Raw genomic sequence first — 17,900 nt, forward strand, 5'->3', positions numbered from 1 at the left:
CTTGGAAATGCCTGTTCCTTGGCTGGAAAGAGACGACAAAGTTCTCTCTTGAATTGCTTTCAGGCGCTTTAGTCAGAAATGGCGAATTAATCCAAATGGCCCCAGACGAAGCCCTTAATTTTGCCGTTTGCAGCAATAACTTCGCGCACTAAACCAGGCATTAGGAACCCGGCTTCCACCCGTCTCTCATCAGGGGGATCCCCGGCCCCGGCCCGGCTCGTGTTGAGCTTTGTGAGCGGCCGGCGAGCGGCCGTTTTCCCGGACGAGGGTTAGCAAATAGCGCACACGGGGCAACCGCAGGAGAGAGGGGTGGGGGGGTCACACTGGCGCCGTCCCCCCCCTACCCCGGGAGGGGCCGTGCGGTCTCCAGCACCGGTGGGACGAGGGGTGTTTCTGTGGCCCTGGGGCTGGTGTGGGCAGGTGGCCCAGACTGGCAGGCACGGCCCCGGGTCCTGGGGCAGTCAGGGCTACAGCCGCACCGTACCCACCCTCTGTCGTCCCCCTCCCCGTGCAGCCGAGGGGGTGCCCAGGGCTGCTCCGTGACGGCTGCGTCACGCTGGAGGAAGCCGGATAATTTACAGGGTGTTAATCGTACTGCCCAATTCAATCTGCATCATGATTTGAGCTGTACGGTGCCCAGGCACCCCGCGGGACGGGCGTTCATACAAAGGTGCGTACCCCCCACCACCACCACGCACACCCCACGCTTCCGACAGCAGGTGGGCGCAGGGCAGACACGACTCCCCCGGCACGTCGCTCCAGCTCCAGCTCCCCCACCAGCTTCCCTGAGGCCCACGAGCCCAGCGGCCACCGCAGCCCCGTGCCGGCACCGTTCGGTGCCCAGCCCCAGCCCACCCTGGGGGTCACGCAGGGGGGCACCCCGCGCCTCGGCAGGGGTGGGTGCCCCAGGGCCCAGCCCGCCAGGACGGATGCGGCCAGCGCTGGGTGACCCGTGCAGGCGGCAGCGGGAACAAGCACCCCCCCCCCAGCCCCCAGCACCATCAGCCCAACCAGCCACTGGCAACAGGCAGAAAAACGTCCACAGGGAGACACACATTAAAAAAATTAAAGTAAAAATAAAATAAAATAAAATAAAATAAAATAAAATAAAATAAAATAAAATAAAATAAAATAAAATAAAATAAAATAAATAAATTAACTTATATGTAAGAATGCCTAACATTTTTATCTTATTGCTATATCTATTAATATGGTCTATAGTATATAATTATACAAACTTTATATATCACATATATATGTTATGTTTATTATATGATATAGTATATCTTATTATATATCTAGCATTTTATATTATGTGTATCTATATAATTATATTAGCTATATAATATATATTATGGGTATTAACTATATACGGATATGTGTATGTAACGTTATAATAAGCATAACACATACAACCTATGGTCTATAATCTATGTACTATATAATGTATATAATAGGATATACATTATATAATATAAAGTATATTATACATATATGCACTATATAATACATTGTATATCGCTCATACATTAATATTTAATATATTAATATTCATTATATTGTGTACGGTTGGACTCGATGATCTCAAAGGTCCTTTCCAACCATGAAGATTCTATGATTCTATGATCTATATATGTATTAATTTAATCAAAATATGGATTATAGATTCCCTATATATTATCAATTACATATACATTATATATACACACACATATGCACACATACCTAGTATATACTTTAGATATAAGTAAACATTACTATATAAACGATAATATTGTATGCATAATATATATGCGGTATACTTTTATTAAGGAATTTATATAAGAAAATTATAGCTAAATAAATCATCTCAGCAACATACGAATAATCTATATAATAGGTTATATAATGGATATATAATAGAATGTATTACACTGTGTATTGCATAATGCACATAGAATATGCAGCAGAATATTCAGTGCGCTACGTACGACACGGTATATGATACTATAGCTCATGCGTACAATGTATGTAATGCACACTCTGTAATCCGTAATATGCAAATTGTGGCTACAAAGCTAAGAAAAAATTTATGAGACGATATTATTTCATTCCACGAATATTGATAAAGTATCAATAATGATATGTAACGCATATGTAATATTATGTACTGCATATAATGTATTATAATATGCATTATTTAACGGGCAATACATAATCTATAATACACATATATAATATATATTGTGGAATATATATTATACAATACTATACAATATATAATATATAATATGATATATTATAATACACATTGATATAGTATGATATAATGTGTAATACACACTTTACTACAGATTATGAAGAATACTTATACAGATTATATAAAATATAGTGATATAAAAGCAATATAATTTTGTATATATTTTATGTAGAATTATAATTTATTATACATAATAAAGTCTGTATTTCGTGTGTGTATGGGTATAACTAAAATAAAACGTTCCGGGTCAGTATCTCATGCAGCTGTACGGCATTTCCTTTGAGTTTTTTTTCTCTTTCATCTTTTACTGCAATACATTTAATTTACATATGAAAAACGGTAAAATTAGCAAATAAAACGATAACGTGGTCCTTTATCATGATACATAAAAAAAAAAAAAAAAGCAACATTCTGAACTGAAGCGGAATGGTGTCATTTATCCCCCCCCCCAAACACCCCAAGCTGTTAGGGCAGCGCTCGGCCACCCAAACCCCGCTCAGGACTGGGGGCGTCACCGTCCCGGCGCAGCACAGGCCCAGCCTTTGCTCTGCTTTGAAATACCTGCTGTAAATCAACTTCCCCCACCGCATTGAGAAAAGCTTTAACAAATTTAAGTTTGTCGAAAACCACCGTGCTCCTCAGGCCATGGGTAAGGCCTGTGGAGCGTGGGAGACAAGGTGAGGAACCGCTTAGGCTTTGATGCTGCAAAGGGGTTTTATTACTCGTTAAAAATAGTGATGATTTTTTTTTTTTTCCCCCCCCATAAGTTAACAGGTGATTTAACAGGCGGACAGCTCTTAAAAAACAATGTCCAAGTTACCGTAACGGGAGGATGTTTTCCGAAAAGTGTCCCCGTGCTGGTTTCCCCCTCCGCCGGTGCAGGGCCAACTTCTCCCCGTGCCACCGCCGCGCGTCTCTGCCCGATGTCACTCTCTCCCTGCCGGCACTGAGGGTAACGGCAAAATCAGAAGATTTGGGGGGGAGGGAGTCAGAATATTACCGGGATCTTTGTGCCTTTGCTAATGCTACGTATCTTTTCAGCCCTGCGCTTGGATTAAATAAGATTTTATTAAAAAAAATAATAATTAAAAAAAAAAGCCTGCCGGTGTGCTGCCCTGGAGCCTTTATCTGTAGGACAGCCCTGTGAAATGGAGTGCCACGCTTGGCATGTCCATCTCGCTGATTAACATATCAAGTGTTTCCACGAGGCAGACCTTTGTCATGCGGATTGTAAACTAAATTTAATTAAAACCATTTAAAGCCGTAATGAGGCTTTTTATCTGCGCGGAAGGATTTGGGATGCAACGGGCAAAACGCGGGCAGCCCGCGCACCCTGGTCCTTCACCCGGGGGAGACGCCTGGGTGCCCCAGGTAATTTGCTGTACCCCAATGGCCCAAAATGCTCGCCGGGACCCAGCACCCTCACAGGTGGGTGACGGGACAGGAGGTGTGTTGGCATCACCACCCCACAGCACCATGCATCACCCCGCGGCATCCCGCGGCACCCCCCCTGCATCCCGCATCGCCCCACGGCGCCCTGCATCACTCCATGGCACCCCCGCCATCACCCCACAGCGCTCTACATCACCTCACATCACCCCACGGCACCCCACGGCACCCCACAGCACATGGGGCCGGAGAAGCAGAAACGCCTGCGGCTCCGTGAGCCGCTTCCCCCCTGCCAGCTCATTAAAAAGGGACGCGGGTTTTAAACAGGTTTGCGTGGGGAAGAGGTCTGAAATCCAACGCAAAAGCCCTGTCCCCGGCCCGCTTCTGGGCTTGGCCCCAGCCCCTGGGACATCTCCTCCCGCCCGCCCGCCCGAGAAACAAAACCTCGGCAAGGCCCGGCAGCCTCTTGCCGCGCAGCCCGTCCCAAAAAGCTTTCCCAGCGGCTCCTCCAAGCGAGGCAGCCCACGGACAGATCTACCGTTTTGCTGACGGCTGCGAGTGATACCGAAATTGCTAAAAAATTTTAGCATCACGGAGCCTCTGCTGGTGGCAGCGCTGGCGGTGACACCGCTGGTAGGAAAAGCTCTTGCCAGCGTCTGGCTAGCCCTGCACCCGCCGCTCAGTGATGGTGTTCGAGCTGCATTTTTCAGGACCCTGAAGGTTCCTGTAATTAATCTCCCTGGTTCCTTTCAGTTTGCAAACAATCCGATTCAGACCATGTGTTCGGCCCTTTGTGCGCGCCGAGAGGAGGAAGGCTCCAGCGGTTTGCAAACCGGGCAAACGTCGCTGCCCGTGCGCCCGGGGAGCGAGCGACGGCTCTACCTGCGCGCCAACTGCCTCCGAGAACTGGAAGTCGCCTCACGGTTTGGGGTAGGATCAGCATTTTCCGTGGTGCCCGAACCTGTTCCTGCTGGGTGCGTTGCGAGTCCTCAGCAAATTGATTTGTTAGCTGACAGCAGGAGGCTTTGTTTGCACAGCGCTGGCCGGCCTGCGCGCTGACGGATGGCGAGACCATGGCACCGACAAGGCAACACCTGCATTCCCAGAAGCTGCTGCTGCTGCTGCGAGCGGCGCTTGGTCGAGCTCCGGTTTCAGCCACACCGCTCAGCTCTCGGCTCGTCCACCAAGCTCAAAGTGGGCTTGAGGGTCTTGGAGGTAGAGGAGAGGCAGGCGGAGGTCCTACGCTGGGGGCCGGGGCGGTGGGACAGCGCCGGGGAGGAGCAGCGCCACGCTGGGGCAAGGTGGTGAGGGCTGGAGGCAGATCCCTCCCCAAAATATCGCCCAAAGGAGGCTTGCCGTGGGCGGGTGGCTTCGTAACCCCTGGTGGTGGGGCGATGCCCTTCACTGCCAGGGTCACAAGAGATGTGAACGGCGATGCTGATGGCTCCCCGTAAAAATCTCTCGGGCGGTTGGTGTCTCACACTCGTAACGACCTTCTCCGAAGCTCTGCAGCCGCTGAAAGGCGGGATGCAGCCCGGATGGCCCAGCAGCTCGCTCTGCAGAGGCTGCTGTAGCCCAGCGACGCCAAAAATGGTTCCTCTGTTTTCGAGGGCTGTTTGTGAACGGAGCCCAGTTTACAAAGTACTCCAGTTTCGCCTCTCCTTACTCCTCCCCGAAATACGAGCCTCCACTAACCACACTTTCCGCTGCAATGTCTGTTCCCGACAGCAGAAGATGCAAAAGCATGGGCTACCCTGACATTTCCCAACAAACCTGGGAAATTCTTCTGGCCCCAACAGATTTTATCTGACTCCTACCGGAACAGGCATGACTTCACTTGACTGTCGGGAAAGCGACACCAAGGTGAAGCAGTTGTTTTGTGGCCTGTCGGTGCCACAGGCTGAGAGCAAAGACTTCAGCAGATGGAGCCTCTGGGCCCTCTCCGAAGGATGCACCAGCCATCGGTCCAAGGGCCGGTGTCCAAGGGCCCGAGAGGACTGCCACGGGCATTGTCAAACTCCCCTCAGGGAGCTCCTGCTTGGGATGAGCGGAGAGACCGGCCTGCCCACCCCACGGCCAGCTGGGACACACCGGGCTGTGACAGCCCGGTACGTGGGGCTTTCCAAGGCCAGGGAAGCCGGGAAAAGCAAAACCACACTTCTTGCCAAGCATGTTTTGCTGCCTCTATCTCCGAGGTTGTTGAGGCCACGTTCTCTTTTTCGGTGTATCAATTTACAGCTAAAACCACAGCTGCGCCTAGACCTGAAGTCAGTCCCGGCATAACGAAGTTGGTTTCCTAGGAATCAAAGCAGCCGGAGCATACTGGCTCTGGTGCTTTTTAGCCTGACTGAACAAGAAGAAGAAAAAAAAAATAATCTTTCTCTAGAAAGATTTTCTTTCTCTAGAAACTTTGCTATATCAAAAAATATTCAGACATTTCCTGGGAAGCTTCCCTGCAGGAAGCTCCAGGAGGTCACCTGCCTTTCCCACGGCGAAGCAGCCACGTCTCTGACAAGAGCCTTGAGGTGAGCGAAGGGGGCAGGAACAGGTTGGAAACCTTCCAGTGAGCAAAAGCCTCAAAGACGTTACCGTCCCTGAGCGGGAGCGTGCCAAATCACCCCGACCCAGACCTCTCAGCCCCGCACTCGTCCCTTAACACAGCGGTAGGTGACAAGGTATTTGCATTCGGGGTTGCCAAGCGGATCTGCGTGCCGCGAGGTTGGCTCCGTGGCTTCTCCTGCTGGCAAAGGGAGAGATCGTACGGCTGTGCTGCGACACCTGTGGGAGGGCAGCATACATCTTCCCCATTGACACTGATATTAGAAGAATTTTGGCTAAAAGAAAGTAAGAAACTACTTTTGGACTAAATCCACATGCAGGCACAAGCCTTGGAGCACCCGTGCACATCAGGGCCGATGACCCCAAACCGCTGCTGCTTAAAACACTCCCAGGACCAAGCAGGTCCTACGCAGAGCCCCGCTGGAGGCTATGGATGTCTGTCCTGTCTCACAGGATGAGCTCCGCACCCAGTCACTGCCCTGTGAGTTTTTTCATGCATTGGTGTCTTCCCCCGTTGCGGAGGGGAGCCCTAGCACGCCCAGTTTGCCAAAAACCTGCCGTTATTGAAGGATGCTGCAGGAATCCCACCACGGGGCAGAGCAGGACGAGGTGGGATCGGGCTCCAGCCCTGAAATCAGGCACGGAAAAGCTCAGCCATCCTTGCATCAGCCTCCACAGTTGACAGCGAAAGCAGGATGCAGCTTTTCTAGAGAGACCCTTATCCCCACACCTCAGACTGACGAGCACATGGGAAAGCCCCCCCGGGCAAACGGCACAACCTCTCACAGGCACGGACTTCTCTAAGTTTTCCACTTCTCCTCTGAAGGTGCCCCCCCTCCTCCTGTTTTCCCTGCAACACTTTCAGCGGAAGGTCCCTGGAAGCTCTTCCAGGGCTCTTCCCAACGGCCAGAAGCAGAGCACGGGGACAGTCCACGCCAGGTGACAGCAGGGCCAGGGCTCAGGCTCCAGCCCGCAGCCGGTGCCCACGGTGTGGGGCAGCAGCCCCAGCACACCCCTTGGCACGGTGGGGCAACCTTCCCCCAGGGCCGGACACACCTCACCCTGCTCTGCTGCCCCCCGTCGTTTAATTCCTTTTTAATTAATCTCATCAAAAGGTGCAGAGCAGGCTGGTGCCCACCGGGGCACCCTGACAGCTGAAGTCCAGAGCCCCCCCACTCCAGAGCTCCCCAGGGCCAGCCCGGCAGGGAGAAGCAGGAGGCAGCAAGGGCACGCTTGAATTTGAAAATATTTTATTTGAATAGTAAATAATTATACAGTTGAAACAGTTCTATCGAAGCACTCTATAAATAGCTAACAGTTAAGAAAATAATGTGTGTAGAAAAAGAGATTGCATCTAAAAGTAAGAGCTGTCAGTTGCACAGGATAAAATGGTTAAGATCGTGTGTTATTCTAGGTATAAAAGTTAAAACCTTTTTAGCAGATCCCTTTAGAAAAAAAAGATCTTCTAAAACGCACAGTGAAATGGCAGGCGGGGGAGACAAAAAAGCGCATTAGAATATCTGCAATCAAATAATATCAATCTTCATAATTAATATAAATAAATAGCGAATAAATAACATAATTACTCAAACCAACATATACAGATAGTCAACTCATGAGCTACCTTAGTAAGGGCAAAACGAACAGAAAGTTGGCATGTCACAGTTAAGGCAGTTTCTACAGCATTTTCTGGAGACCATCAACAGCAGAGTCAAGGCATTTGTGGCTACACTAAAGGAAATTCTCATTTCTCCTCAAGCGGTTTGATCTGTTCACATTTATAAAACCCGAAACGAGCGAACCAAAAATTAAAAATAAAACAAAACAAAAAAAACCCAAACAAACAAACAAACAAACAAAAAAAAAAGAGACCCCGGAAAGGTTAAGTGTAAAGCCAGATTCCAGCAGTTCACAAGCCGTATTAAAGCTAATCGTGTGGCGAGTCCAAGGCGCAGCCCGCGGGTCGCGCTCGGCGGCGGGGCGGCCCCGGCCCCGGGACCGGCGGGGAGCGGGCCGGTCCCCGGGAAGGCACGGGCGGCTCTAGCAGGCGGGACGCAGCGGCACCTGCAGCAGGATGACCTGCCGGTTCTCGGAGGGGTGGCACTTGTTGATGTGCCGGGTGAGGCCGGGCGAGCTGTAGAAGGTGGCCGGGCAGTACTTGCAGGGGAAGACCTGGGCGGCGTGCAGGAGGCGGAGGTGCCGCTCCTGGCTGCTCTTGCTGGGGAAGGTCTCCCCGCAGACGGGGCAGAGCCGGCACTCGGCAGGCGGCGGCGCCGGCGGCTCCTCGGCGGCGGGCTCCGGGGCGGCGGGGGCCGGGGTGGGTGCCGGGGCCGGTGGCGGGGCCGGGTGGCCCAGCAGGTGCTTGCGCAGGTAGGCCTGCCGGCGGAACCGCTTGGCGCAGCGGGGGCACTCGAAGAGCCCCTCCTCGGAGCCCGCCTCCGAAGCGCCGCCGGGGCTCGGCGTGTCCCGCTCGCTGCCGCTGCCGCCCGCCTCCTTCGGCGGCTCCTCCGCCGGCGCCCGGCCCGCCTCGGGGCCGCCCTTGGCGGCGGGCGGGCGCGGCTTGTGCCAGCGGCGGTGGGAGGCGAGGTTGGCGGGGCAGGAGAAGACCTTGTCGCACTCGGGGCAGCGGTACTCCACCCGCACGATGCGGGAGCAGCGGTGCTGCGCCAGCGCGAAGGGGTCCCCGTACTCCTCCTTGCAGAGCTGGCAGATGAACTCGCCCAGCGGGCGAGCGCAGCCGCCCCGCGCCTTGGCCGGCGCCTCCACCGGGCCCTCCTTGATGCGCAGCCCCAGCACCGGCGACGTGGTCACCTCGTCCTCGAAGGTCAGCTTGCGGATCGCCTTCGCCTTCTTGCCCGACGGGGCTTTCTGCCGGCCGGGCTCCGCGGCGCCCGGCGGGCGCTTGGCGGGCGGTGGGCGGCCCGAGGCGGGCGGCGCGGCCGGGGCGGGCGGCGCGGGGGCTCCGCCGGGACCGGGACCGGTGCCGGTGGCGGCGTGACCGGCAGGCGGCTCGCCGTGGCCGGCGGCGGCCCAGAGCTTGAGCTCGGCCGGGGCGAAGAGGAGCGGGTCCATGGTGGCGGGTACGGCCGGGGCGGGGAAGGACTCGGCCGAGACGGGCGAGCCCAGGCTGAAGCCGCGCTCCAGGTACTTGTCCCTGCTGACGGGCCGGGTGGGGCTGTACAGCGCCTGCACGGCGGCATCGGGCGTCCCGAACGGCACCGGCACCGGCGGCGAGTCCCGCGGCGGGGGCGGCGGGGCTCCGCCGGCGGGCAGCGGCGGGCCGGCGGCTTCGCGGCAGCAGCGCGCCCGGTAGGAGACGGGGGTGGGCCGCCGGCTGCGCTTCACCAGGAAGCCCCGGGGCATCTTCGTTGCCGCCTCCGCGCCGGCGGGCGGCCGGGGCGCGCGCTCCTCGCTCTACCGCCGGCTCGGGCCGCCGCCGCCTTTAAGCGGGCCGGGGCCATTGTTCGGGCCGGCGGCGGCGGGACGGGCCAATCAGCGGCGCCGCGGCGGGCGGGCGGGCGGGCGGCGGCGGCGGGCGGAGCGGGTGCACCTGAGCCCCCCGCGGCCCCCGCCGGCGGCACACGCCCGGCCCCGCCTCCCGCACGCCTCCTGCCCGGCACGCGCGGGCCTTTGTGTGCCGCCCCGGGGCGGGCGCTGCCCGCCGGGACCGCGACCGGCACCGGGATGGGGGCGGGCGGCAGCTCCGCGCCCCCGCCGGACGAGTGTCCCCTTCCGTTGTCTGAAGCCGCGGCGGCACCGCCCGCCGCCGGCCCGGCAAAGTCCAGCACCGAGCAGCCGGCCGCTCCCGGCGGGCAGACCGTCGACGGCGGCGGGCCGGCACCGGGGGTGCGGGAGAGGGTCGCTCTCGGGGGAGGCTGCCCGTCGGCAGCGCCCCGCCACCGGGAGGGTGCCGGCGCGGCCCGTCGGTGCTCGTCGCCGGCATCAGGTGCTAACGAAGGGTCTGATCAAAAAACGGACCCCGCGCTACCGCGGCGCGCCGCGGCCAACCCGGGCGGGCGGGCGGGGACCGGCGCTGCGGCCGGGCAGCACCGCAGCCCCCTCCCGCAGCGGCGCGGGAACGCGAACGGAGGAGCCCAGCGGCGGCCGCGGCCCGGCGGTAACCTGTTACGCGGTGCGCCCTCCGCCCGGGCCGCCGGCAGCGGGGACCGCAGCTCCTCCGGGCCGTCTCTGCCGCGGGTGCTGGCCCGGCGGCAGCCCCGAGCTCGGCCTGGCTGCCTGGACGGCCACGACGGCACGGCCTGGTTGCCGGGTTTCCGTCGGAAGCGTTACGCGTTCGGTACAAGGCGCAGCAGCTGACACGGGGGGACACCCCCGCTCCCCCTTTTCCCGCACTGCGGTGTACGAGCAAACACGCGGGCGGGCAGGGCCGGAGGGGTCCGCGCTCCCTCCCGGTCGGTCCCCGGCAGGTGCAGCCGCTGCGGGGCGAGCACCGGGGCGGCGGCCCCGCTCCCCCTTAACCCTTTGTCTGCGGCGCGGCGCTGCGCGGCGGCCCACGCGGGGATTTGCGCGGGGAGCTCCGCGCTGCGGCGAGCGATGGGGGGGGGGGGGGGGGGCGCTGCTCCGCGCGTGGCAGGTGGCGGCAGCGGGCGGGGGGGGGGGGGTGGGGGTGGCGGGGCCGCCCCCCGCGGCGAGCAGCCGGTCGGCCCCGGGGGTGCAGCGCCTTTGTGGGGGGCGGCGGGGCACGCGGGCGGCACGCGAGCGAGCGCCGGTTCTCCCCCCTTACCCCCCCCGCACGCCGCCTTTGTGCGCCTCATTAGCATAAAGCTGCGCGACCCTCCCGGCGGGCGGCACAAAGGGGCGCGGGGAGCCCGGGGCGGGGGGGGGCGGAATATCGGGGCCCGCCGCTCTCCCGGGCACCCCGTCGGCGGGCCGGGCCGGGCCGGGCCGGGTAGGAGGTGGAGGGGGTGGGGGGTGGGGGGGCTCTAGGGCCGCCCCGCCCGCGCAGTTCCGCCCCCCCCCCCCCGCCTCCGGCCGCCCGGTGGGACAGGCGGGGCGGGGCGGGGCGGCCCGCTGTGCATTAGCATACAGCTGCGGGCCCGCCGGGCACGCGCCACCGCCGCCCCCACCCCCCCACCCCCCCCCCCCCGTCGGGGCTGCACACCGAGCGCCGTGCACCCCATCCCCCCCTCGGGGCTGCACACCAAGCGCCGTGTCGTCCCCACCCCCCCCCACCCCCGTCGGGCCTGCACACCGAGACACCCTCGCCCCGTCGGGGCTACGCACCGTGGCCCCCACCCCACCCCACCCCCCCCCCCGCTCCTCGTTCACCCGCTGCCGTCTCACCTGCCGTCGGCGGGGGTGCGGCGCCGGCCGTCCTGGCCGGGGCGTACATGGGCAGGTGGTAGCGGTGGCGGCGCAGGTAACGGAGGACGGGCTCCCGCAGCGGCGGCGGGCAGGGGCTCTGCTCCTCGGGGTCCTCCGGGGGCGGCTCGGCGGCGGGGGGCAGCCCGGGAACCTGCAAGGCAGAGCCGTCAGACGGCCGTCCCGGCGGCGCCCCGGGAGCCCTGCTCGCCGGGGGACGCGCCCCCGAGACGTGAAGTGCGGCGGCAGGGACAGAAAACGCGTCGGGGCGCAGCGGCAGAACGCGGGGTGGCGGCGGGCACAGCCACGGCCACCGGCGGGGACGGCCACCGGCTCCGCGGGTTGCCACCCGGGGTCGCCGGGGCCGGCGGTTCTGGTGGCTAGCATTGCTCGGTGGGTGATCCCTCCAAAATTACCCGCGCTTGTCAGCGCGAGTGGCCACAGATGCCACATTTGCGTGGAACTGAACCACTGTCTTCATGTGGAAATGTCCGACCTTTTCAGACACGGAGTTGCCTGACACGTTTCTACCGCTCACCAGAGGAAATTTCACACACACGCCCTCCCCCGTCCCTAATTTACTAGCGGCTTTTAACTGACTTCTCAGAGCAACCCCAGCTGCAATTTGAAAATCAGACCATTATTTCTTATTGAGGACAAGTGCCTTGTCTAGAAAATCCCGCGCTGCACATGTGTGCCCTCAGTTTGCTGTAATACTTCAACAGCTGATGGAGGTGCAAAAACCCAGCCCCGCCATCTGCATGTTTGCATAGCTGGAGCTCTGCATGTTGAAATAAACACATGTTTGTGATCCTGCGAAAGGGTAAACATTCCCCGTGCCATCGCTCGGCTTTCAGTGACAGGCAAGAGCATCCCGTGCAGGAGTCGCGCATACATCAAGTGCAGCGTTGGGGTGGCAATTTCAACACGCAGGCTAAAAACCTAGTCCCTGTCCCAGCTGTAATTGGCTTTTCTATGCATGTATTACTTACCACTAGCAAACGTTGCCATAAATATTATCCCTAAACGCATGAGACTGATTTCTGGTTTCTGTGGAAACTGTAACCAGAAGTGTCTGACTTCTGTGTATTTACACTCACAGTTCTTAAGCATCTCTTTCAAAGGTGTATTTTCCCCTCATTGTTTTACATTTCATTCCTAGTTCATCTGCATGCTGAAGTGAGCTGGAATATGAGCAACAGGAAGCAAAGACAGCAGGTCTCTTGCTGCATACAGAAATACAGCCAACCCCGAGGCATTTAAGCTATATTCCGTAAGTGCATGGTACCTACTATGTATTTGGCAACGCTCCTAGAAGGAACACCCGAGGAAAACATATGACATTTAGTAGATATAGTTAAAATCATCGTGAAGAAAATCCAAGTAAAAATACAAAAAGTAAAGACAAATTTACGTTCAGATGCAGATAACCGTCATCCATGTTCATGTAAGCGATTCTGACTCATAGAGGTGCTTTCAGTCTGTTCAGTGAGACTATTTTTGTGTGTCAGGACTACTGTGACAAGAAAAGGGTAAGGCAAGCGAGTCTTTAATTTGTAGGACACCAATTCCCCTTTCTCTAAGGTTGTTCACACAGCATGTGAAATGTGGTTGAATGACGGCAAGAAAAACACTTCTCATCAGGCCTCCCATTCTGCACAGAATTTCGTGTTCTTTTATAGATATCTTCCAAGAGAATCTAAAATAAAACTGCACTGAGGCGCTTTCTGTGTCATGACAATAGGAGGAAAATTGCATCTAGCCCTTCTGGGAGGAGGCAGGGGTCGGGCGTTTGTGTGGCTACAGCTGTGACATATGACAGCCCGCCAGTTTGGGCCGTGGAAATGGGTGGGCTACAGTCTACGCAGCGTCCCTTCCTTTTGTCCCTCTCCCTCCATTTACAGTTGATTCTGTTTGTTTTCTGCGCAGTTAAAAACTCTGCAAGGGAATACTTAAAAAATACTCGCAGAGTATATCCATTGCGTTAAACAAAAGCAGCACGAGGAGAGAGAGGGTAAATTGGTCCCAAGTAGTGGGTTGGAAGTATCGAGGTGCAGACTGAAAATTAATGTTTGAGATCAGGCAGAAATTCAGCAGGGGGTGGGGGGAGGCAGTTCTTGGGGTTGCTGGAAATCTGGGGTTAGCGGTTCTTTTCATGGAGTGCAGCGGGCTTTGGATGTTGAGCAGGCAAAGTTACAGGCTGCCGAGACTTTATGCCTCCGTCTACGGTACTAAGACCAAAGCTGTAAACAGCATTAGCAAACATTTTAATTTCATCCTTATTCAGGAAATCCACTTATCACTGAAAAAGCCAGTTGCTTTCACTCTTTCACCTACAAAAGCCATTCCCTGTGGGTAGATGTTGAAAAACCCACTTCTCCTAGGCTCGGCTGAGACAGGTTTAGGATGGCCTGTAGTGTACTTGTATTAGGGAACATTAATAAAAAAAAAAGGATAACTGAACAAATAAGCCTCCAGATTCTGCTGGGTTCTACTAAACTGCACATATAATGCAAAATGCTGTGAAGGAAAACAAAGCAACTTAAAGTTCTACTGGCAAATTTGCAAATATGCCCAAAAAACGAAACCGAACAATACGCTGTACTTAGTGAACCCCCGCCCTGTAAGGCATAGGATCTGCTCAAGTTTCCCAGAGGGAATAGCTAAGCAGAAACTTAAAGCTTTAGGAGAAAGACAGGAGAAGAAACCGAAGTGAACAACACTAACAAATTACCTAAATAATAAAATGCACTCGCCAGTCATTTTTCTTACCTGTTCCGACATCAGGATTTGGCGCAGTTCCTTCTTGAGATCAATAAACCGATCGTGATAGATGGCCATGGACCAAGGTTCCCTGAAGTAGCTGGTTAAAAAAGAAGAAATTTAGTTATCTTGTGAACCTCTCATTAACCACTAATAAAGTATTTACCTGCTTTTTTGCCTTTATAAATTACAGTTCTGGACCCATCGTGATCGTTTGTTCATAAAATGCCTCCCGTAACAGCATGGTCAATCAATTCTTTTAATGGATGTTCCTGATGTACAGCCAGCTTCAGTAATTACATTTAAAGTGGCTTAATTCAGAGCTGTGGCAAGACCCAGTGAAGAATCCTGATTTTATCAGAATTTAAAAGCCTGAAGACCTGTAAAGAACGGTGTCTCCATTATCTGTCCTCATTTGAGAAAAGCAGATTGCAGGATTAACTGAACTGCTGCATAAACAAATTAAATTTGTGTAGACAATGACACAAATGTTGTTCATCATTAAGGTTTCTGGATTAATAAAGGCCAGAAAAACAGGCCACCACAGTGTTGCAATATGTTCTTTGCACCAGTACGCTGAAGCTAAATTGAACCTATTCTAGGAGGAAGCTCTTGTAACTTTTTTCTTTCAGTGGCAGCATTCATGACAGCATTCTTCTGTGAAAAAGGAGTAAAAGGATGGAGAGCACATGACTCGATGCAGAACCTCAAGGCTGTAAATATAACTGGGGGCAGCTAGATTACAGAGCTGTGATTTATTTCTCTTTCCTCTATAACGAAAAATAATTTTTACAGCTTCAGTTGAGATGCTCCGTGTGTAATTCTTGTTAATGCTAACTGGAGTCAGGAGGTGCACCGCGTTCATCCCAATAATGACTGAACAGATGTCGGCAGGGTCACCCAGGAAGTTTTAAGCATTTGTGTGGCTGCGACCAACGTTCTCGTCTTTGGAATGGCAGCAGCCTGCTTGCCACTGCTGTCACGAGTACGCATGAGCTATCGCTTGATTCAGTTGCATAGTCTTTAAACGAACATCCGGATAAAGCAACTTAAAAGGTGCTACACAAGTTTAATAATTCTGACTACAGAAAACTAACGTACAGTTTCCTTTTGGCAGATTTTTTCTTTCATTAATCTCAAATGGCAGGCTTTCCCCTCTCACACGCTTTGAGTGAAACTTCAGCTCTCACTAATGCCCTGCACAATTAATAACAATTTGTGCACCTGCCAGAACTTCACTGTTTGTTTGTTGGTTTTTTTTTTTTTACATACTCATCCCCCTCATAAGCTCTCTTCCCCCCGCCCACTGTGCCCCTTCCTCTGCGTTTCTCTTTGTATCACGGGCCGGCGGGGACTGCCCTCTCCTCGACTTGCACAGCGTCCGGCACAGTGGGGCTCTCTCCAATAGACGTTTTCATAGCATAAATATTTATTGACGCTATTACAAACACTGTGTTCTTGCTATGGTAAGTACTGCCCAGCCTAGGAGTCTCTGGTAGCACATTACCACTGCTGACACTATTTATTCATTTGGATATGAAATGTTAGAAAAGATGAGCTCAGCTTTTGGTATCTTTTATTTAAATAACTAATATACCTATAATGGGTGCAGAGAACTACAGACGAACAGGATATTCCCCAAATATTTAAAAAAACCCTTCAACTTCATAAGAATAAACTCCACCCAACACAAACCTGTAACTCAATGTTGATATTAGCAAAGCAGGGAAAAGGGGGATGTTATACAAGAATACATTAAGATAATTAAAGACTCTCTATTTTTACTGATATGCCCTGCTAAAAGCCATGTTCTACTGGCCAAACATTTTGTTTTCAAGCTGGCATCTTAATTCTAACCCTGATAAGGTGATTTCATCTCTTGACTGAGGCACATCTAACCCTGGTTAAGTTGTTCAGCTGCCTCACTGAGATGTTGCATTAAATGATGTTTATAAAATGTTTCAGGGAGGCTACACATTACTGCTACTGTGACCAGCTCAGTCCCTCACTGCGCTTTTAACTGTTCCTGTCCATATTCACGGATTTGGAGCTCAAAACCTGAAACGTGTCACCCAGTTTGCAGTATTTAATACAAATAAAATGCTCTCTTTTTTGGGGGAGTGGAGAATGTCTTGTCTGTATTTTCTAGATAGATTTTCTCAAGAGGAGCTACCAGTAAACCACATTTACTCCCAGATTCCCTTTACTTCCCTTCACCTGAAGAAATGTAACGACTAAAGGCAATTTAAAGATAGGCTTCACAGAAACAATTCGCTTTCTTTGCCGGATCTTAGTTTTTATCTATTTATCTTTCCAGTTAGGATCACCTTTCTAAAGGGGCACGAGGTGTTTTTGAGAAAGCAGATCTACATATGGCTGCTAAAGGGAAGTTTTTTAATAATGAAAAACCCCATTTGACGAAGCCAAACCAACAAGTTGACTTTCTGCGGCTCATTCTGAATTTTATTACCACTTCAGCAGCAGTCCCCCGGGGCAAGCTGTAGAAGGCTGGGAAGTATAATGCTCTTCAGTATACAAGATGAAGCTGGCATGCTACCAACAGAGGCTCAAAGGCTCCTCAACTATCATGAGAACGGCATCTGCCACATGTGTTTGCACCATTTAGTCTTTCATAACCTGCCAGAGCGATCAGGCTAAATATGTACAAGATGACAATGTTTGCCAGGAGCATAACGGGTTTTCAAACTTGGTCACTTCCTAACGGGGATCCCCTGCTGGCAGACTTTTATATCGACAGAAGCTATCATGGGAAGGCATTTGTAACGAGATGGGATGAAATGGTCTCCTTTTGAAGACAATAAGCGACATCCTTTTTGTTGCTAGGAAGCTGGTCTCGCCTTTCTTTGACAAACAATATTTAAAGTCTGTTCTGCCTCATTTGTGATGTGTAGCCTACATTAGATGAAAGGGAAGAAGGAGGAAAATATTTAGTGGCGTCCTGTACAAAAGACGTGGAATCTTTCCCTTTTCAAGAGATGCAGCATTAAATAAAATGGGCAAAGTTGGCGAATGCTAGCAAGCAAAAATGGAGGATGCACGCACGTGGCTTTCTGTCCGAGACCAATCTGTATTTCATCTCCATTTCATCTGCACTACGCACCACTTTCAGAGAACAAGGCTTCTGCCTCTGTGAAAGCGAATTCTGAAGCTGCCGTAGGTCTGCAGTGTGTCCTGGCGCTCTGAAGCAGGGGCAGCGAGGACCTGACACTGACCTCTGGCAGCGTTTCTGCCATCTAAGCCCAGTCTAACGGCACGAGATGTATTGCCGACAGCAAGATGTTGAAGACAGAAAGTCTTAAAAACTGAATGAAGAACCTTCAGAATAACACCCTTGGTTCATACAACAACAAAACAAAAAGCAAGATATAAAGTTAAAAAAAATAAATCAGTAATTGCAGTTTTCATAAATAATTTTAAACCTCGTGACAAGAAGGTAATGTCAGAAAGGAGACGACCAGCTCTGTAGAGTGAGCTTATCTATTCTGGTAGACCTAATATTTTATCCTTCGCAAGCTTGACATAACTGTGATACTCATACAGATCACTTCTATCACACCACTGCAATGTTTTCCAAACTTGTGCAAGTTGGGCTTCCCTTCATGAAAAC

The 17,900-nt window shown here is 53.5% G+C and overlaps 2 protein-coding genes across 2 annotated transcripts in view; both read right to left on the reverse strand.

Moving 5' to 3' along the window:
• Window positions 1-2,792: 2,792 nt before the first annotated feature.
• CFAP61 (cilia and flagella associated protein 61) overlaps window positions 2,793-17,900 on the reverse strand; it is a 118,538-nt gene continuing 103,430 nt past the window's right edge. Inside the window, exons 24-26 of the mRNA XM_054195833.1 lie at window positions 14,282-14,372; window positions 11,492-11,663; window positions 2,793-3,185 (exon numbers count right to left, since the gene is read on the reverse strand). Coding sequence (XP_054051808.1) covers window positions 3,166-3,185; window positions 11,492-11,663; window positions 14,282-14,372 — 283 coding nt within the window. The 3' untranslated portion in view covers window positions 2,793-3,165. The remainder of the gene's footprint in view (window positions 3,186-11,491; window positions 11,664-14,281; window positions 14,373-17,900) is intronic.
• On the reverse strand, window positions 8,228-9,550 carry INSM1 (INSM transcriptional repressor 1). Its single transcript, XM_054195836.1, has one exon. It carries the CDS (start codon window positions 9,548-9,550, stop codon window positions 8,228-8,230), a length of 1,323 nt encoding a protein of 440 aa, XP_054051811.1.

This window comes from Rissa tridactyla, chromosome 3 (assembly GCF_028500815.1).
Source record: "Rissa tridactyla isolate bRisTri1 chromosome 3, bRisTri1.patW.cur.20221130, whole genome shotgun sequence".
NCBI lineage: Eukaryota > Metazoa > Chordata > Aves > Charadriiformes > Laridae > Rissa > Rissa tridactyla.

What these genes read in the sequence shown, in the direction of transcription:
- INSM1 (XM_054195836.1), bottom strand. Translation starts at nt 9,550, where the DNA reads ATGCCCCGGGGCTTCCTGGTGAAGCGCAGCCGGCGGCCCACCCCCGTC.